General features: G+C 32.8%; 2 protein-coding genes across 5 annotated transcripts in view; both read right to left on the reverse strand.

Moving 5' to 3' along the window:
• Positions 1 to 22,246, reverse strand: part of LOC113068554 (gephyrin-like) — a 1,122,288-nt gene that overhangs the window by 890,265 nt on the left and 209,777 nt on the right. The window lies entirely within an intron of this gene.
• On the reverse strand, positions 502 to 21,488 carry LOC113068553 (RNA-binding protein 25-like). 2 transcript variants are annotated; one of them, XM_026241299.1, is made up of 18 exons: positions 21,383 to 21,488; positions 20,348 to 20,471; positions 16,655 to 16,704; positions 15,611 to 15,778; positions 15,075 to 15,132; positions 14,347 to 14,513; positions 14,048 to 14,236; positions 13,004 to 13,087; positions 8,769 to 9,019; positions 6,972 to 7,098; positions 6,804 to 6,893; positions 5,796 to 5,869; positions 5,544 to 5,694; positions 4,152 to 4,563; positions 2,603 to 2,895; positions 1,812 to 1,910; positions 1,137 to 1,184; positions 502 to 1,055 (listed from the first exon to the last, which is right to left on the reverse strand). In XM_026241299.1, exons 2-18 carry the CDS (start codon positions 20,451 to 20,453, stop codon positions 963 to 965), a joined length of 2,460 nt encoding a protein of 819 aa, XP_026097084.1. In that variant the 5' UTR covers positions 20,454 to 20,471; positions 21,383 to 21,488; the 3' UTR covers positions 502 to 962. The 2 variants fall into 2 exon arrangements, with proteins under 2 accessions (XP_026097084.1, XP_026097086.1); XM_026241301.1 differs by lacking the exon at positions 21,383 to 21,488 and adding an exon at positions 20,996 to 21,296.

Below are 22,246 nucleotides of genomic sequence, written 5' to 3' on the forward strand. Positions count from 1 at the left end.
AGACTTACAAAGAAAACCAAATATATATATATATATATATATATATATACAAAAAAAAAATCATTTTAACTTAAAGCTGATATATTTGTAATTAATTGACTAATTAAATCAGCATCTCATGTTAATAATTTGATTGTCCTAATTTTTTCTAAATATTTGATGTGACCACAAAAAAAAAAAAAAAAAAAGTTGCAAAAGCAACTTTTATAATTTTAATTTCATCTTTTAAATTAAATGACTTTTTTAAATTAATAATAAAAACTGGTTAAAACAAGATTTTTTTTTCTATGAAAAATTCAAAAACCCCATATGAAGAATTCACTTGTGTAAAATGCAAATCTTCCTGAAAATAAACCATGCAAAGTCCACTTTTATATCAAAGTTAATATTCAATAATTTTACTGTTGTGTTTGTCTGTTATGAGTAAACATGCATGAACTGACGTGCAGCTCCAAAGCCGAGACCACGACACATTAATAATACACACAAAGATTTTACTAAAAAAAAAAAAAAAAAAAAAAGAAAAAAGATTCACTTTTATTCAAAACACATCCACTGATAAGTACAAAAACAAAGACAATCAATCGTTTCGTTTAGCGAGAGCTTCTGAACAGTGTCGGGGTCCAATCACAACTGCTTTAGTTTTAGTGGAACAACTGGGAAAACTCTTTGGTTCGGTTGAGCGAGAGCGACCAAAAGAACAGAAATAGTGAAATCACAACCCAAACGAGATTGGCATTCATTACAGTGACAATTTACAACAGCTTCCTCAGGAAGAAGCGCGGAGCGGCCGAGACGTGGAAATCAAACCTCTTCCTCTCGGCGCTCGTCGTCTGGGACGTGAGAAATCAAGCGGCTCCATACCGTTTAACTCCAAAGGTCGAGTTTCCCAAGTTGCTTTGAAACCTAGATGAGCTGTCCGGCCCAAACGGGAAGTAAAAAGCAAAGTTCATGGGCTTTGTTCATTTCCCGAGGCCGATCTTCTTGGCTTCAGTTTCGTAAATCAATAACCTCCACATTTTAACGATGAAGACCTCGGCCTCTTCGTCCAGCACCTGAGGAGATGAAGAAAGTGAAGAGTTCAGATGGTGTGGTCACAGAAATACGCCTTAAACCGTGCGAAAGAGCAAACTTACCATCGCAACGTCGTCCAAGATGCCTTGAGGTGTGCTGTGAGCCATTACCTGAGGACACACACAGAAAAATATTGATAAATTCAAATATCGTATAGAAATCGATTATGAATTATATTTTAATTGTATTATTTCATTAAAAGAAACGATTACATTTAAATAGTGTATTTAAAATATGTATTATTCATAATTCTATTACTTTATTAATGGAAACATTTTACAGTTATTTTTTTATTTATTTAATGAAAACTAAACTGACGATGTAATTAATTTAAATACTATTTGAATATATTAAGTTTATTTTTTATTAAATAATTTAAATACCATTTTATTTTTCATTAAAATAATCAAAACTACTTAAATACTGTGAAAACATTCATTCATTTTTTAAATGCATTTATATTTCACTAATAAAAATTGTAAAATTAATTTGAATACCATATTTTATTTTTCATTAATAAATAGTTAACATTAAAGACTTTGTATAAATTTAATTCTATCATTTTATTATTTAAAAAAAATAAGTCACCTACTGCACTTTTATTTACACTAATCATTTTTAGTATGAGAATCCAACATTTTATCAAAGTAAAAAAAAGCATCATTCTGAAAGATGCTGTCCTTCAGCGCTCAGCCTCCTCCTTCATTCATTCAGAAACCTGACAAAAAAACACTCACCTTGGTGCAAACAAAGTCCACTAATGTGGCTTCTTCTTCACCAATGTACTCTACGATCTTCTTATTGATCCACGGTCGGATACGCTTCTCCATAAGTGTCTGTGAACGGTGGAAAGATTCAAAAACATAAGTCATACAGAAAACGTGATTTTAAACTATCATATTAAAAAAAAAAAAAAAAAAAAAAAAAAACTTTATGCAATAACAATAAAATTAAAACAGCATTTTTTAGGAAACTTCTTTCATGTTTTAATTTTAACAGACAATTTTTTTTAAAGAACTGTTGAATTTTCATTTGATTTCCTTTAAAAAGATTACACTTTTAATGTTTTATGCCTTCACCTGATTACCAGTTTTTGATAATAAATTGGTGTTGAATTATAAAAACAAGACAAAAAAAAAAAAAAAATAATAATAATTATATTTAGAGCCCTATTAAATATATAAAGTATTATGCTATCAGAAATGCCTTTTTGATCATAAAAAAATAAAAAAAATTAAACCATTAACATGGAATCCTGACAAAAATAAAAAAATTAGGTACCAAATATTTTTTTTGTTACACTTAATAAATTGTATAATTTTCATATCCCATTTAAAAAAAAAAAAAATGTAATGAACTAAATAAAATTGTAAAGTTTAGAAACATTTAATCTAACTAATAAAACAAAATAAAACAGAATTTGGAAAAATATAAAACGGTTTACAGATTTTTTTCTAATAAATTGTGGTGTAATTTCCTGATTTAATGATGGGACGTGTCTGTGATTAGTAAGGAGCGTGGCTCGGACCGTGTCGACGACGGACCAGTCCAGGGGGTAGTTGAAGAGCTCCGGTTTGGCCGTGGGGATCTTCTCGATCAGACTCTTGATGTGTTTGCGCTTCTCTTCTGTATTGACTCCTTTCCCGCCAGCCGCCGCGCTCAGGTCTGCTCCCTTCTCCTCATCCTCGTAGTCTAAAGGAACCAGCTTCCTCTTCCGGGGCGCCTCGTCCACCTCGTCGTCGTCAAAGCGGTTGAAGACGCTCTCCACCGCCAGCTTCTTCCTCTTGGCTACGCTGGGCTGTCCTGGGCTACCGGCTGGACCTTGGATAATAATGGGAGAAAAACAAACTGAGCCAAATATCACTAATATATTGCTGTACAACAGATATATTTGTTGTTACATTATGAAAAAAAATAACTATGCAAAATGAGTAAAATGTACTTTTTTTTTTTACATTAATACAAATTAAAAAAAAAAATATATATATATATATATATATATATATGTATGTATATAATATATTTGCATACATTTATCAATTAATTTTACATTATCAAACCCAGAGTTGCGGTCCTTGATTCTGATTGGCTGAGCCACGTTCGAAGGTGTTCTAAATTACTCTACAAAGTAACACACACCTTTGTTTACTTTGTGTTGCTCGGCAACCACTTTGTTGGAATCACAACAGTTTCTGAGGAACTAAATTGTTTGGTGGAAGAATACCGTTTTTATTAATATCATTAGACTTTATTTGCTCTGTTTTATTCTGTGAAACTTTACTATGATTATGGAATAACTGTTTTATAAAAGCAATAAGCCCTGTGAAGTCGTGGTTTACACTGAATTTATAACAGCTGAGGGAGTTTTAGGCACAACGCGAAGTGCCCAACAACTGTTAGCTGTTAGGAATTCACTGCAAACCACTGCTACTTGGGGCTTATTGCTTTATTAATAAATAAATTATAATCATGAGAATAAATTAAAATACTACACTTGGACATTCCTTTTTTTATTTTCATAATTTTTTTTAACAAATTGAAATACTATATTTTAATATATTTATTGATTTAGTTTTCATTAAATAAAAAAAAAAAAGCTAAATGCTATACTTAATTAATTAAATTTTCCTTAAAAATTCTAAATTCAAATACCACATTTGAATAGATTTATAAAAATAAAGAAGAAAAGTAATTCATTTCAACACACACACACATATATATATTTATTTATTTTCTTCATTTTTATTAGAAAATATTCATTTAAATACTATATTGGAAAATGTATCATTAAATTATTTTTTTATAAATAAAAATGATTTAAAAAAGGAAAATAAAATCATTTAAATATTATAATTATTTAAATACTATATTGGAAATGTATAAATTAATTTTTCATTAAGAAAATGATTTATTTTAATTTATATTTTAAATTTGATTAAAATGTATTTAAACACAAAATGGAATTAAATAAATGAATATGAATATCTGAAGTATTATTTACTGAAGTAAGAAGTGTCTTGACTCATTTGTCATGGCCTTAAGATCCGGATCAGACCCCTCTGTGAACTCAAACTCACCTAGTTTGAGGCTCAGGCCGATCTTGGGCCGGTTCTCCTCCTGGAGCGGGTTCTCCGGCGGAGAGTTCTCGTGAGGGATGATGATGCCGCAGGGCGACTCTTCTCTGGGTGTGTTGGGTGTGGCGTTTCCGCTCGCTGAAGACACTGAGGGGGCGGACGTGATGGGCCGCATGGTGGGTTTGAGGCAGGGTTTGACCTCCTCTGCATCCTCTAGCTCCTCCCCTTCCTCCACATCATCGTCTGAGGGGACGGGAGCAGGAGCGGGAACATGAACAGGAGCATGAGTGTGAGCCTTGCGCCGCTCTCTCTCCCGGCCTCGGTCCACCTCTTCTCGAGAGGGCTTGTGCTCTCTCTCCTCCTCGGGTTCGGGCTTCAGGGACGCCTGCCGCAAACGCTCTGCTTCCTCCTCCATCTGATCAACACAAGAGCAGAACAGAGACGCCACGAAACACCAGTCAGCACGAGAGGAATCACTAAACAAACTCGGATTTGAAACAAGTATTTCAAAAGCAGAAGACGACAAATAGTCCCATGAAACACTGAAAATATACATAAATTTTTTATATTATATATATATATATATATATATATATATATATATATATATATATATATATATATATATATATATATATATATATATATGAAATATTATTTTAGATTTTTACAATTATTTTTCTTATTTAAAATTATCTATACATTTTCCAATATAGTATTTGAATAATTATAATATTTAAATCGGTTACTTTCATTTTTTAAAATCATTTGTATTAATAAAAATAAACTGATACTTTTTCAAATATAGTATTTAAATTAATAATTTATATTTAAATTCACTATTTAAATCTGTTTTTTAATCATTATATATATATATATATATATATATATATATATATATATATATATATATATATATATATATATATATATATATAAATTTTTTTTTTTTTCATTTCGATACTAGAATATATTTATCAATTTACTTTTCAATACTTAATAAAACAAAATTACAACTGAATAAAATGACTGATTAGATTTCATATTTTTCATTAATTACAGATGAAGAAATTAAAATACAACTCATTTAAATACTAACCATTAATATTTGTATAAATGTAACAATCTAATAATTAATAAAAGCAATTGATAAAATTTAAATATGAAATTTCAACACTATACTTGTATACATTTCTTTTCAATTCATTAAAATAATTTAGATGAAATCATGTGATTCATTTAAATACTACATTTAAATGTATGCATCAAATTGTTCATAAGAAAAAAAAAATCATTTGAATAGATGCATCAATTTCTATTTTTATCTGATTGATATGCATGTAACAGTGCTGATCTGAAGAGTATGGTGATGCAGTAATGCAGTCGTGGACTCACCCTGCGCAGCTCGGCGTCTGGATCAGGATGTCCTTCTGCTAGCAGCCTCTGCCTGATCTCCTCCAGCTCTTCCTTCTCCCGCTTCCTGTCACGTTCATCCAGCTCCGTCTCCTTCTCTCTGTCCCGCAGACGCTTCTGGAGAGCGCTGCCCCTGCAGGCCAAGCAGAGAAACACACCGTGTGGGTCACCGTCTCGGTTTCACAGACCGTCTGCTCCATACTGTTGACAACACACGTGGAGCAAGGAACTCACCTGTAGTACTTTGGGTCGTCTCGGTCATCATCATAGTCTTCCAGAAACTCCTTCAGCCGCTTCCCTTCTTTAGCCTGAGTTTAGTCATTTAAACAAAAATTCTACAGATTATTTTTCCATTTATTAAATGAATAAAAAAAGACTTAATCATTAAAAAAATTAATTTAAATAATAATAAATATATTTCAATAGTGTATATATATATATATATATATATATATATATATATACACACATACATATATATATATATATATATATATATATATATATAATATATCTCATTACATTAATATATAAATTATTTACTACCTTATTTTTATTAAATATAAAAAAAACTAAGAAAATATTGAAATAATACCATTTAAATACTATATTTGAAAATGTTTATTTTTCATTAATGTAATAAATTTTATAATTCAATTATTATATTTGAATATTTTCTCGTCAATTGTTCATTCTATAAATAATTAATAAGGTAAAGGAAAAAATATTTAAATACCATTTAATTAATAAATTGATTTACTATTTGAACATTTATCAACTTATCTTTCATTAATTAAAAAAAGAAAACTACAATTGAAAATATTTATTTATTTTTCATTAATGTAATAATTAAAATAATTATTTATATTTGAATATATTCCTCAAGTTTTTCATTACATAAAAGAAAATGAAAATAGTGAAATAATAAAATTAATCCTAGTATTATACATTAGAAAATAATAATTTACAAATTAAATCATTTTCAATACTATATTTAAATATATGCATCCATTTTTATTATCAATAAAAAAAATTACCAAAATAATTAAAATACATTGCATACATTATAACACAATGCTGCATCTAAATATATTTATCAACTTATTATTCATTAATAAAATAAGATTAATAAAACACAATATTTGAATACAGTTCTCAATTTATGTTGAAAACATTCTCCATATTCTCCATATATCTTAGATCAGGCTGAAATGCAGGTTTTACCATTGTAAAGTAGTTTACCATGTCTCGGCGGCGTTCCTCGTCTCTCTCCATCTCCTTGCTGTAGTCTCTGGCTTTCTTCCTCTCTCGGAGCTCCCAGTTCTTCAGACGCTGTGGAGTAATTAAAGAAGTTAGATCATCTATCAAGACAGCTAATCATTCAGTAATGTGATCAGAGACTGAATACACCTCCTGATACGCCGCCTCTTTCTCTCGCAGCTTCCTCTCCAGTTTACGCCGTTCATACGCCTCTTCCTCATCTTCCTCACGATCACGCTTCTTCTCCTTATCTCGGTCTCTATCGCGACTCTGTTCTCTGAAAACAGACATCACCCAATCACGTGATATCTGAAGTTTTACATTTATTGCAGACACAGTTTCAGTTTTTAATTCCTTACAAAAAAAACACAATAGTAATAGAATTGTTGTTAACAAAATGATCATAAATACCTTAACATTTTGTACATCTATGTATTTAAATGATGCATTAATGTCTAAATATAAATTAAATGTTTTTATTTATATTTTTATCTATATTTATCAAATATAATTCAACGTTAGTATAAATAAAAATGTATATATACAAATTGACGATTAGACACGTTAATATAAATATATATATATTTTTAAATAAACAGCTTTTTAAAAGGTATCATAACTTAAAAAAAAAAATCTGTATTTATATAAATATTCATAAATATAAAAATATATAAATGTTTAGAATTAAAATATTAAAATATAAAAGGATAAAATGTTCATATAAATGCATGTATTTATTATAAGTAACTTGTTAAAAGGGATCAAATACAGTTCAGCTATTTTAATTTTTTAATTTGATCTCATTCGGGTGTATCGCGCCGCAGGATGTCTATTCGCGTCTTTGCATTGACTTAAAGGGTTAGTTCACCCAATAATCAAAATTATGTCATTAATAACTCGCCCTCATGTCGTTCCAAACCCGTGAGACGTCCGTTCATCTTCGGAAAACACAGTTTAAGATATTTTAGATTTAGTCCGAGAGCTCTCAGTCCCTCCATTGAAGCTGTGTGTACGGTCTACTGTCCATGTCCAGAAAAGTAAGAAAAACTGACTCTTTAGGTGATTCTGAACTGATTCTGTGCTAGTGTTATGAGCCCAGGTAAACCGAAGGCTTGAATCAAGGGAAATAGTAGTATGTCGAGCGCAAAAGAACCGGTGAACCGTTTTCTTCAACCGGTTTATTAAATCGAACTGTCCGAAAGAACTACTAGTGATCCGAAACCAGTTCTTGACTCGTGAACGAATCATTATCTGGCTCGACTCGATGTTCATCTCTCTCTTCACAGCAGTTCAGTCAGTGTACTGTTTGAGTGCATGCATTACTCCGGGATATTGGTTTGTTTGAACTCAGAGGGAGTGTCAGCCACATTAAAAAAAGTTAACAGCTTTAAGTCACTTGTGGATTAATGCGTATTAGAGAAATGCAAACCGTTTAAAACGATTCAGTTCTATTTGGTGAACCGTTTCAAAAAGATCTGGTTACATCGAATGATTCGTCCGCGAACCGGATATCACAAACTGCTTTGTTTTCAACTCTCTCTCACACAGACACTGAAGAGAAGACAATGCTGAATTAAGTCGTAGTTTTCGCTATTTTTTGACCTTTCTGGACATGGACAGTATACCGTACACACAGCTTCAATGGAGGAACTGAGAGGACTCGGACTAAATCTAAAATATCTTATACAGTGTTTTCCGAAGATAAATGGAGGTCTCACGGGTTTGGAACGACATGAGGGTGAGTTATTAATGACGTATTTTGATTATAGGGTGAACTAACCCTTTAAAATGTAAATAATTCGCGCTTAACGCTTGATTTGCTTCTGGTGTGAACGCACCATAATGAACACTGCAGCAGGGGGCGCTGCCGAAAAAAGTAGCGCTGCACTTATGAACTTTAATATGCATTATACAGAGGGAAGATAAAAGACGTGGCGTCTCGTGTACCTGGATCGACTGCGGTCTTCGCTGCGATCGCGGCTTCTCTCTCTCTCCCTCTCGCGCTCTTTCGTGCGCTCGCGGTCTCGATCTCTCTCTCTCTCCCGCTCTCGCTCTCTCTCCCGCTCCCTCTCTCGGTCCTTCTCCCGCTCGCGGTCTCGTCGTTCTCGCTCCCTCTCACGCTCCTTGTCTCGCTCTTTCCGTTCCCGCTCCAGCTCCTGCCTCTCCTTCTCTCGCTTCCCCTTTTCCTCTTCCAATTTCTGTGGGAAAACAGGGAGGGAAGGTTTCAGATTAGTGACTGCTCATGCACAAGACAAGAGTCCATGACACAACCTCACTCTACGAGGAAGTTGTTTACAGTATATGTGTTCATTCACATATACACTCATCCAGAGCATCTTTAGCTTCAATAGAAGCAAACACATCTACAAAGAGTCACATGATTAAATACCTATTTTATTAAAAACCTTGATATAAGGCACAATTTTAAAAGTGATGTCTGTAATTTTAGATTTTTCCTTTAGCGTTTGCAATTCCTGTTGGTGGTGCCAGTGAAACGGAAGTTACACACTTCACTTTTAAAATGATCTTCATTTGTTTTCTGGATTCTGCAACTTATGAAATAAGTCCCAATTTTAAAAAAATGTTGTTGTTTTTTTGTTTGTTTGTGGTGAATAAAAAACCTGAAGTGACATGTCAACTCAGAATTCAGAAGAATTCTGTAAAATCGTAGAATTGCGAGAAAGTAGGTCAAAGTTTTTATCTTGCAATTTAATATATATTTCATAATTGTGAGAAAATTCTGAATTAAACAATGTAAATTCAATTGAGAATAAAAAGAAAAAACGATTTCATCAATTTATTTTCATATACTTGCAAACTTTTAACTTGTTATCTTATATAACTGCAAAATATGTGAGATATAAACTTTTCTGAATTGCAAGAAAAAAAGTCTACAGAATTAAATATTTAATTGTCAAATTTTTATAAATGCTCACAATAATTTATTATAATTATATGTAGATATATATATATATATATATATATGTATGTAGATATATATGTATGTAGATATATATATAGATAGTCAGAATTGTGTTAAGAAAAAAATAAAAATAAATGTGAACCCCCTCAATTAAGATTTCATTTACTTCCACAATCTTATACATCTAGTATAAATGTGAGAGAAACAAATCTGGACTGAGATATAAACTTTGAATTACAAAAAAGTTAATAAATTCAAACTGTGATTACCTTTTCTTTTATATATTCCACGATGGAAAAGGTTTCCATACATGCATGTCACAACTATTTTACAATTTCTTAAAACTTAATTTAATTGTGACCTCTTTTGGATCAGACCAGCGTGTAAATCAAGAAATTGTTGCGCAATTAATAAAATCAAGCCTGGAAACCACTTTTGAGATATTAATCAGACATTGCAAACTGAATAAGATCAGAAACATTAAAAGGCTGCTGTAACTCCCATCTCATCACATGATCAACAGAAAGAGGTTTCAGTCCTTGTCAAACTAGTTGTTTGTGCACTTACAGGTGTTGACAGCGCTTCTGTGGCCCTACAAACCTTTATTGTTAGGCCTGGGAGGAAAAGCAGGATTCACAAGGAAAAAAATTAAATACAAACTATTCTCTTTGCTTGCAAAAATCTCACAAACAACTTCCAGACATTTTGAAAACGTTGTGACAGGAGCACTGGATACTGTGTTTGTTAGAAATGCTTCTTTTTCTTTGTGGTTTGGACAGAAAAGGCAACTAATGAAGGTGTAGAGAGTGCTTACCCCACAGCAGATAACACTGCTCTCAGAGATCAGACTGAGCCATTATGAAACGCACTGAAGAGCAGCACGACACCCACAGCTTTAGCTCTCATAGCGCAGCTCGCCCAAAATATCCAGCTAGAGTGATATCCATCAACAGCTTCTACTTCCCAGAAAACTAAAGTCTGCTGAATTATAAATGTATGTAAAAGTCTAATTTCAATATAAAAACTATTTCATAAGCGCTGAACCGTGGCTGTTACGCAACTTTGAACAGCAGCAGCAAATAAACATGTTTTACTCAAATGAAACGGTAAAATGCCTCAGAACAGTTCTGGTGATGTTGTTTATGTATTTATGTCCTCATTGAGATGGCAGATGCTGAAATTACTGCAAATGTCACACGCTTCAGTCTATGCAACCCTCTACTGACACCTCTGCAATTGAATCGCCATTGGCCATTAAATATTTTAGCTTACTCGCCAGACTGATGTACAATTAGAACTTTAGTAATTAGAAGTAAACTTGATAACCATGTTGAAATGCATATTAGTCAATTTATTAGCCATTGGCAAATATTAGAAATCATTTAGTCGCCAGAAGGAAGATTTAGTCGCATATGCGAGTGATGTACTCACAATGTAGAGGGTTGCTATGTAGTAAACAAACCCGCACGTCTCTGCCATTCATCAAAGCTGCAGTCGGTAACTTTTGACGCTCTAGCGGTTAATAAACAGAACAGCTTGTGTCTTGCGGAAGAACATCGTAGCCGGAACTACTTCTCTCTGTTTATGTCTATGAAGAATCACAAAGGTACTGGGTTACTCCGCCGCGGTATCCCCGAAGCAATCTAAAATAGTCCGAATATAAACACTTATTATAGGTGCACCCTAGTGATTCAGGACAAGCCAAAAACACGGTTTGGAAAATGGATTCATGGTCTACTCATTTATTATATACATTTTGTAAATTTTGAACACAAAAGAAAGTTACGGACCGGAGCTCTGATTGGTTGATTGGATGGATGTTTCTGCAAATGGCAATAGGACACTGGGAGGAGCCAGAGGAGCTTGATTTTTTCACAGATTATCTGTCTCATATTCTACTGTCAGGACATAATGACAGGTTTAACAAATATGTAAAAAATATATATTTACAAAAGTTACCTACTGCAGCTTTAATTCACACAGGATTCAGAGTTCAACCAACTTTTGCGGCTTAACATTTAAAAATACTGGTCCATATGGAGATTTGATTTGATTAATTTATGCTAACTTTGACAAATTCTGTGACTGTCCATATTAAAATGTACGTTTTATTTTCATGACTGGATTTTGAGATTCCGTCCTCGTCTTCTGCTTCGCTGAAATCATATCGCTGTATGCTTCAAGAACCGGGTTTGAACGGGACCCCGGTACCACCGGTACTTAAAGAAACCTGGTACCGTCACATTTTCATTTTTTTAGTACTGACTTGGGCCGAAGTACCGTAAACATACATGCATATATATATAAAAAATACAATTGTTAAAAGGTCCAACAAGTAACTTAAAAAAGCTGACATTTTTTAATTTTAAGTATTAAAAAAAAAAAAAACTGTTGAAATTTTAAAAATTGTAGACAAAAACTAAAGCTAAATAAATAAAAAAATAAATAAAAATAAAAAAAAAATCACAAAAGCACATAATATTTCTAAAGCTTAAACTAAAATTAAAACGGAAACTCCAAATGTTTAATATTTGATCCAAAAGATAAATACATGGCATATAAATAAAATAGCACTGTTGTAGACCAAGAACTAGTTTTTCACCCACTAATTCTGAATATTTTGAAATATATATTAGAAAAAATATTTGTAAAGATAATATCTTTAGAATTGTGTGTAAAAAATATCATTTATTTACTTTATTTTTCCGATTCAAAAGAGATCATGACGAGTCAAGCAGATATGGGACTGTTTACCAAAATGTAATCTCTCCTCAAGCTGTAATTACTCGAGAAATCATGTGTGTCTGTGACGTGTAAAAGTTTAATACTTAGTGTTATGACAGCGACTTTATGAATTAAATATTAGCCTCTAATTTCTGAGTTTTGCAGTAATTCTGAAACAAAAGAACGAGAATAAGCGAGCAGACACACACACACACACACAAAAACATTTCATTATGATCTCTATCATAATGGTGGGGTTTAATGAATAGATTAGCTTTAAGTGAGGTGCGCAGAACGTCCATGCATTGTATGTGTGACTACATTTCCCACTCTTCAAATGAAGGCCACGTCTAATAAATCGCTGCACTAGATCATAGAATTTAAAGATTAAATGTAATACAAGTTTTGCTGAGCTAAATTGAATTGACAGGTTAAAAAGCATCCATTCCTGCTGGTGTGTTGTCAAATTAAACTAGATGTAAGAGGCTGTTGTGCTCTACCTGTTATATATGGTGTAAAGTAGCTAGTGTTTTACCTTGTGTGTATCACGGAATTTGTTGATCTCTCTGGAAATCAGATCTCTTTTGTCATCTTCCAACTCCATGGCATTGATGTCATCCTAAAGAAATGGAGAGTGTGGTTTAAATTTGTAATGCATCCTCATATACAGTACAGAGCAAAAGTTTGGAAACATTACTATTTTTAATGTTTTTGAAAGAAGTTTCTTCTGCTCATTAAGCCTGCATTTATTTGATCAAAAATACAGAAAAAATGAAATTTAGTGATATATTATTACAATTTAAAATAATAGTTTTTACATTTATTATACTTTAAATGATCGTTTATTTCTGTGATGCAAAGCTGAATTTTTAGGATCATTATCACATGATCCTTTAGAAATCATTCTAATATGATGATTCATTATCAAAGTTGGAAACAGTTCTGCAGCTTAATATTTTTTCAGAACATGTGATACTTTTTTAGGATACTTTGATGAATAAAAAGTAAAAAAAAAAAAAAAAAAAAAGAAGCTATGTTTTTAAAATATAAATATTTTGTAATAATATACACTACTGGTCAGTAATTTGGGGTCAGTGATTTTTTTTCTTTCTTTTTTTTTAAATAAAATCAATACTTTTATTCAGCAAGGATGTGTTAAATTAATAAAAAGTAAAGATAGTAAAGAAAATATTATTAGAATATATATTATTAGAATTTTTTTTTATTTTTTTTTGAATAAATGCAGTTCTTTTGAACCTTTTATTGATCAAATATATCAGACAGCAGAACTGTTTCCAACACTCATAATAAATCAGAATTCAGCTTTGCATCACAGGAATAAATTATTTTTTTAAAGTATATTCAAATAGAAAACTATTATTTTAAGTTGTAATAATATTTCACAATATTACTGTTTTTTCTGTATTTTTGATCAAATAAATGCAGGCTTGATGAGCAGAAGAAACATCTTTCATGTTTCCAAACGTTTGGTCTGTACTGTATATGTCTGAAACACACACACATCAAACAACCGGCAAAAACATTAAAGAACAAAAGGCCAAAGTGAACGAAAGCCAACCTCGTCCTTCTTTTCTCTCCTCTTTTTGCGGCGACTCGACTCGTCGTCTTGTGATGAAGCGTTCAGCTCACTTGAATACTCCCGGATCAGGCCGTCAATGGCACCTTTAACGATTTGGTCCCGCTTCTTAGTTTCTTCATCCAGAACCTCCTCTTCCTCTTCACCGGCTCCATCCTCTGCCTTGCCATTCTGACAAACACAGATCAAAAGACGAAATCAGTCGTCAAAAATACCACTAAAAATTGTATAAAACAAGTGAACGGTGCATTTTTATTTCAACATCAAACAGTTACACTTACTCCATTTTCACTGGTGCTCTTCTTCTTTGCTTTCCACTCATCTAGTTGTGCTTTGGTTTTGGCATCGACTTTAACCAGAAGTTTCTTTTCTCCGATCTGCAGCTCGTGAAGCAGCCGAAGAGATCGTAGAGTAGATTCAGGCTCTTTGTACTCACAGAAACCGAACGCTGGAGGCAAAGAACAAAAGAGATCAACAGCAGTTTTACAGGCAGTGTGTGGGAGTCTATCTGCGCAGAAAGGTTTATTACTTTAAATAAAGGCTTTACTGTAGATGTTTTTTTGGGGGCTGCAAGATTTGGGAAATGCTGGAGACATTTGGGTGTTCATACTTGGATTCACCTTTCAAAAGAGCCAATTCAAGCTTTTTTCAGAAACCATTCCAGAGTTTAAAAAATATTTCCATAGGCCTCATTCTCACTGTTTTTTTAATTCAATGACTAAAATAATTGGCAATTTTATTTTGATTATTAATTATAAAGTTGATTCATTTAATAACGCATAAGAATGAGACACTTACAAAATTACAACATTATTTATGTCTTCATTTTCAAATGTAAACCATCCCCCAGTTTTTTTATTTTTATAAAAAATGAAGCATTTGTTCCATTCACACGGTGAAGCATTTAATTAAATCAACTAATTGACTAAACCTCATTACAATACTGTTTTGAGTGAAAAACTGTGCTGAAAAGAAATGAGTCCAGGTGTAAAAAAAAATTCAAGTTTACCTTGGAGTTTCCCTGAAGCACCTTGAACTCGTTTCCAGCTCAATACCAAACCACATTTCTGAAAAACAAGTGCTTCTTATTAATAGCAATAACACTAAATACCGTATTTTTCCGGAGTATAAGTCACACTTTTTTAATAGTTTGGCTGCTCCTGCGACTTATAGTCAGGTGTGACTTATCAAAATTAATTTGACATGAACCAAGAGAAAACATTACCGTCTCCAGCCGCCAGAGGGCGCTCTATGCTGCTCAGTTCTCCTGTAGTCTACACTGTAAACAGAGCGCCCTCTCGTGGCTGGAGACGGTAATGTTTTCTCTTGGTTCTGGTTTTAAATAAATGTTTTTTTCCTCATCATGACGTATTTTTGGGCGACTTATAGTCCGAAAAATATGGTATTAATATTAAATGTTACTTCCCAAAGGCTATTTCACTCTAGAGTGAAACTCAAACTATCATCAAGTGAATGCAAAGATGTCCACATTGCTAAATGCATGAAGAATGATTATTATTATTGACAGAGCTCTGAGATACTCACGGCCAGCAGCTGTCTGATGAGCATGTCAGACGCTTTCTCTGAGATGTTTCCCACAAACACGGTGGTCGTGGGGCCGCTGCCGTCATGGTTGTCTTTTGCCTGAGCAGTGCTTTCCTTCCTGGGAACAGCGACTTTACTAATCACAGGCATCGCCGTGGGCATGAGAACCTGATTCATCACATCACAGTTAATATGCAGCCAAGTGACAAAAAAATTAGATAAGGCTTCCCTATGAAAATCAAATTCATCGCCATATAATTTTTTGCATGTTAAACTATTTTTGTACAAACATATGCAAGTAAACACCGCTGTTTATAAGTGTGCATGGTTGCATAGAAATAAATGGTTAAATATCTTTATTCCTCGTGTTCAGTTATTGAAAAACATGCATGTTTTAACGTGATTACTACTTAATTCTACGGCTTTAAACACAAAAGCCAGGGAATCTAAGCAAATACATGAATAGAAATAGAGAAACATTAGGGCAATTCTATTAACACAGATTTCACAAAAATTCACTATCAATTCATTTGGATGTACTCTATATCAGGTACAGTATATGTGAAATTTTCTTAAGGAAAATAATCTCTCAACAAATGTTTTAAACTCTACAGAGATCCCCGTCAGGTTCAAATTTAACAGAGCACCAATTTCAATATCGGTTTATATTAGATACAATAAAACACTGAAAGAAGAACTCCTGAATAGACATTTTACATTTAAATTATGTTCTATATCTATTTTGTAATGATAGAATGTTTGTTTACTGTAATGATATATGTTTCTAATTATGTAGTGCATATATTTAGACGTTTTATTCATGCATCAACTGAAAACAAATAAAAGTAAAAAATCTAATGATCAATTCTTGGGACTTAAGAAGAATAGACTTAGATTCATCAATGAAAATCAAATAAAATTTGGATCTCAATATTTCTAATCCAGCCCTAGAATAAAGCAGTACTTTTTATAGTGTAAAATACTTCATTAAATACACAGATTGAGACTGGAAATGACTATTTTTCTAGAATTAAAGCACATTACCGCAGGGCCCGGAGTCATAATCCCCATGTGGACCGGAATCATTGGGGTTCCTAGAAAGAAGAAAAATCAACAGCAACATCAGAAAATGTTAAATCCAATTTAAATTTTTCATGCAATTCACATTTTATAATGCAAATAATTTAGGCCCGAGCCATTTAGCATATAAACTGTTCATCTAGCAATGCATAACAGATCTAATTTTTGAATACTTTTATATGAAATTGATGTACACACAGTCGGTTTCAGAACAGGACAAAACGTCTGATATCGAAATAGATCTGTGCGTGAATGCAGCCTGTTAAAGCTGCCACTTTCTATGATCTCATCAGGAATAATCCAACGGCAATAAAGCTGTAGTAATGCGGAGTAGTGTTGTCACTGTACCAAAATTTCAGTATTTGGTACCGATACCAGTGAAAATCGACAGTTTTCAGTACCAAAGCAAAACAAAAATATTGTTATTTAAAAAAAAACTTTTTATCACTAAAAATAAAACCAATGCCATTCTTTATACTTATTTACAATTGTTATTAATGTTTTTTTACAAGTAATATAAATTATGAAAAACTAATTTGTCTTTTAAATCAATGAAATTGAAACATTTTTTTGTAAAGAAAGGGGATTTGCTATTAAAATTAAAACATGGAAGAAATTGTGTGATTAATTTCTTTTAAAAAATTGATTTTTTTCAACGGTAGTAGCAGTATCACATACATGTTACTTAATAATAGTAATATTTCTAGCACAATGCCTTTATGTAAAAAAAAACTTATTTTGCAACCCGTCACTTGCAACCTTGGCAATATAATCGCCATTGGCTAGTAAAATTTTAAGTTTACTCGCCCGACTGATTTTTGACTATTTTACACACACACACACACACGATTCCAATCAGTTTATCTTTGTAAAATGGCACAGCTTCTTAAATCTTAACTTCTTAGTCAGTCAAGCATTATATTAATGTATAAGCACTATTAAATGATAGAACTTTAGTGATTAGAACTTAGGGCTGTCACTTTTGTGAAAAAAATCATTTTTGATTTTCAAGACATAAGTAGGGCTGTGCAATATGGGGGAAATATCTAATTGCGTTTTTTTTTGACAGACATAGCAATTGCGATTTGATTTGTGATTTAAGTCAAGCTTCAGCTCAATACTGTCAATAGTGTGCAGCACAGTAGGAGTGTCATTACCCTGCTGAAAAAAGGAAAAAAGCTGAATTTCTTACAGTTTCCATTAATGCATTACAAAATCCCTTTTTGTTTTTCGCATTATTCCAATATGAATTAGTTGTTCTAATAGAATCCATCAAATTGACACCATTATAGTTTACATTTAAACCAATACGATCCTCATAACTAAGGTTGTGCCGATACACAATTTTATCGTGTATCCACGATAGTCAGAGATAAGACAGATTTCTCTGTCAATAATCAAGACGATATTAGGCCCATTCTCCTATTAATGTATTAGATTATAATAATAACTATTATTTTTATTAGGCTGCTTATTATAATTCAGCTATCAATATTATCAAGGCGGCAGAGCGAACTTGTTATTATTTTCATGCACTCCAAACTATAATGTGATGCATCGTTTCGGCCGTTACAAAGTCTCCCTCCACAAACAGACGTACATTGTCTCCAGATATAAGGTATTTCATTGCACTTTAACAAGTAATCTGAACAGCCAATATATGTGCAATTTTTTAAACGAGCCCTCACTAACTGAGTCAGTCTCGTCATGAGGCGCGCGATCCAGAGAGCTGTATGACTGATGCATCAGTTCAATTCAACTTACTCCAAACATATGAACTTACCTGTTTTAAATACTTTATATTTAACGTGTTAATTTATGCCCAATATTAGTGTTAAACTGCTGGACTTTAAATGAAATCTACTATTGATTTTCACCGTTTACGGACTTTACAGAACATTTAGACTGATAACGTGTGCAGATGCAGCAGATTTGTCACAGGACGCGCGATATGACAGTTGTCTCCGACTATATATGAACTAGCTGTTTTAAATACAGTTTTTTTATATTTAACGTTAGTTTATCAGTATGTTTGAAAGTATATTTTTTCGATTATTGATGATTCCATAGGCTCTCTCTCGTGCACCTGCGAGGTTTAAAACATCAAATAGTTATGCTCTCTCTCTTGCTCCAACTAGGCACGATAATATTGTGTATCGTCGATCTCACGGGCTGACGATATGACTATTTGAAAAATAACCATATCGCACACAACACTACTCATAACCTTCAATTTTCTAATTTGTTTTGGAGTGGTATATACCAGTGTGTGTGTGCTCTTGTTTTCGTGTCATATCAGGACAGAACTGTGTATAATGACATGGGTATGACACAGGTATTACAAGGAGAGGGTGACATAACCCATGTCCCCATTTTTCAAAACGCTTATAAATCATACAGAATGAGTTTTTTTTTTTTGAGAAAGTAAACATTTACAAGTTTACTGTGATGGTTAGGTGTAGGGCCATAGAATATACAGTTTCTACATTATAAAAACCATTACACCTATGGGATGAACACACTTTACACAAAAACAACATGTGTGTGTGTGTATATATATATATTTTTTTCCAAGCATACAAGATTATAATGGTATACCTACTTTTAAAGAATTAACTTAATTGCTGAATTTCACTGGAAAGATTTATATTTTTTATATAAATAATTTTTTTTAGTCAGTTATTAAAATATTATGTTACATTGTATTTTGGATTTTAAGAACAAGTGGAAATTGTGCTGAATGTTTCATTTCATCCAAGTGATATTAGCAAGCAGTTAGACTGAATTTACATTCGTTTTAAACGTGGAGCCAGGTGCAAGTCGACACAGGTTGCACCTGTGCGTCAAGCCTCGTCTATAATATATATATATATGCGTGAGTTCGGCAAGTGTGAACAGCTCGTCCGTGATGCGGGATTCGCGCCATGTGAGGAAGAGAGGAGCGAGTATAAGAAGCATCAGAGACAGGCTGTGTGTGCGGTCTTCTGAATTGAGATGCTCTTAATATGCATTGTGAAGCAGCTCTTGTAAATTATTATTTTTGGTTATTGTGTGTCTTTTGCGAGTGATTTACTCGCCATGTAGAGGGTTGTTTTGACGGTTTGTCATGAATACCTTTAATTAACGTCTAATTTTTTTAGTACCGACTTGGTACCGAAGTACCGGGTCTTTTGACAACACTAATGCTGAGGAAAAAAAGAAAAATCCTCAACTATTGTCTGTAAACTTTTGGACATTTGAACACTTATTTTAAATAAGCAATATTTAAAAAATATATATATAATAATACATTGTATAATAATAAGTTAATTTTGCACAAAAAAAGTGTTTATATGAAAATGCAGCCATGTGCAGTAATATTGATAACTGAGAATGTGACGATAATGTTAGATAATGTTTTGTTTAAGATGTAAAGTTGTAAATACGTATTTGCACAGCAGAAAAATTAATTGGGGAAAAAATGTAGATCAAGAATCCTTTTGGAATCAGATCATGACTCCCTTAACCGCAATCGGATCGTGAAGTGCCTGAAGATTCCCACTATTAATAGATGTACAGGATGTCAGACAACATTGTGATGCATCATTAATCGAATTGAATCGTGAGATACCCGTAGGTTCCCACCCCTAATATATACATCTAGCTCATCTTGATTACCGGGAGGCATTGACGGTGGAAACCCAGCAAACTGTGGTGGAGGGATTCCTGGCGGCATCGTTGGGATGCCTATTTGTGGCCGGTTGAGATGAGGAGGGAAAGACATCTCGGGCAGGACAGCCACCTTACACAGAAGAGAAACCCATTAACAACAACTCCAATAACAGGGATTTACCATAATGTGCAAGCTGCTATGATACACATACTGCTCCACTTACTCAATCAAGATCTTAACTTCGTTCTGCATTAGTAAGTACCTATGGTACTATTACTTGAGCACATGTTTAAAGTGGTTAAATCTGACTTTAAATTTATAGATGTAAAAAAAAAAAACACTAAATCAGAAAATCTTGACAGACCGATCAGCTGATCTCAGGATGACTGATTCAGGCTGAAATCCACATGAGGCGGTTTAAATTTCTAAAATCTTCATTAAAACGGTTTAAACTTCTAAAATCCACATGAAAGCAGTTTAAAGTTTTGAAATAAAGCTCAGGTAATTCTAAAAGACGTTAAGTTACTTACATTGAAATAAATAATCCACTAAATATGCAACAATGCAGTGAAAGATCCATCTGAAATTAACGTTACTTGACTGAAAATCAAAGGGAGCTGAACTTGAAGAGCTGAAATCAATCTGAGACTTACCGAATGTGTTGAAATCGGACGAAAGATCTTAAAACTACTTAAAGGCCGATTTCACGCCGGTGTAACGTCTCCCAATGTGACTAGCCATCGAGGTTAACGAGCCAAATGAACAGGTGGATGATAGCTAACGGGCTAAAGTGCGGAAGTTGTGATGCTTATATAAAATGTATTAAATTTAAACTCATAAATTGACAAGATTTGTCAAAAACAATAGCAGCGGGAAACATTCGAGCCGGACCAGGCTGCTGCTAGCCGCGAGCTAACGGTCATGAAAGCCTTTTTTCTGACCTCTATCAACAGATTAACTCGTTTCATCGAAGTCCTGTACCAGACTGTTTGAATATGAACTAAAAAACAACAACTAATACTTGAATAAAGAGTACTCACTCAATCCAAATCGATATCAACTCGCTTCTCGCACGGAAAGTTCACCGGATCCGTGGTAAAAGCAACGAGCAATCGAATCTGCCGTTTCCGGTGAAATGGAATTGTGGGAAAATAACGGGCAAGTTAAAAGATCGCTGTTAGAAAATATATAAATATATAAAATAAATAAACAAAAATAAATAATAAATAAATGCAAATACAAGTTTACCCATACAATTTCTTGGTGTGGATATGACACTACGATATTTCACCATTATTATAATTAGATTCTGCATGTAACGTTACTTCATAAAAGTCGTAACGGTAAAAACGTTTAAAAATTGTATATATATATATATATATATATATATATATATATATATATATATATATATATATATATATATATATATATATACACTATAATTTTATATTATTGTTTTACTGTGTGTTATTGCCATGGACTGTGTTATTGCGAACCATATTCTCTGTTGATTCTAAATAAGACTTGTATTCAAAATTCAGTTGTGAATCTCACAGTGCGAATTCATAAATCGTATTTTTAGGGACATTAAGAAATATTTCTTAGTGTTTTCCTTTTGATTTTGGTCTGAAATTTATAAAGACGTTTCTTCAGATTCGCCCTTCAACGCTGCAAACTGCATTTGAGTGACAGGTGACGTCAGCGAAGGCGGGACTTTCATGGAAAGTGCTGGAAAGAGACAAAGCACCGCTGGTTCCAACGACTGATGTTCTTCCGATGCAGAACATAGTGCAATCGATTACGCCTTGTTATGTGCATTTCTCACAGACTATTTGAATGCTTAATGTTTTAATGATAAATATATATATATATATATATATATATATATATATATATATATA

The sequence above is a fragment of the Carassius auratus genome, linkage group LG45M, assembly GCF_003368295.1.
Source record: "Carassius auratus strain Wakin linkage group LG45M, ASM336829v1, whole genome shotgun sequence".
Taxonomy (NCBI): domain Eukaryota; kingdom Metazoa; phylum Chordata; class Actinopteri; order Cypriniformes; family Cyprinidae; genus Carassius; species Carassius auratus.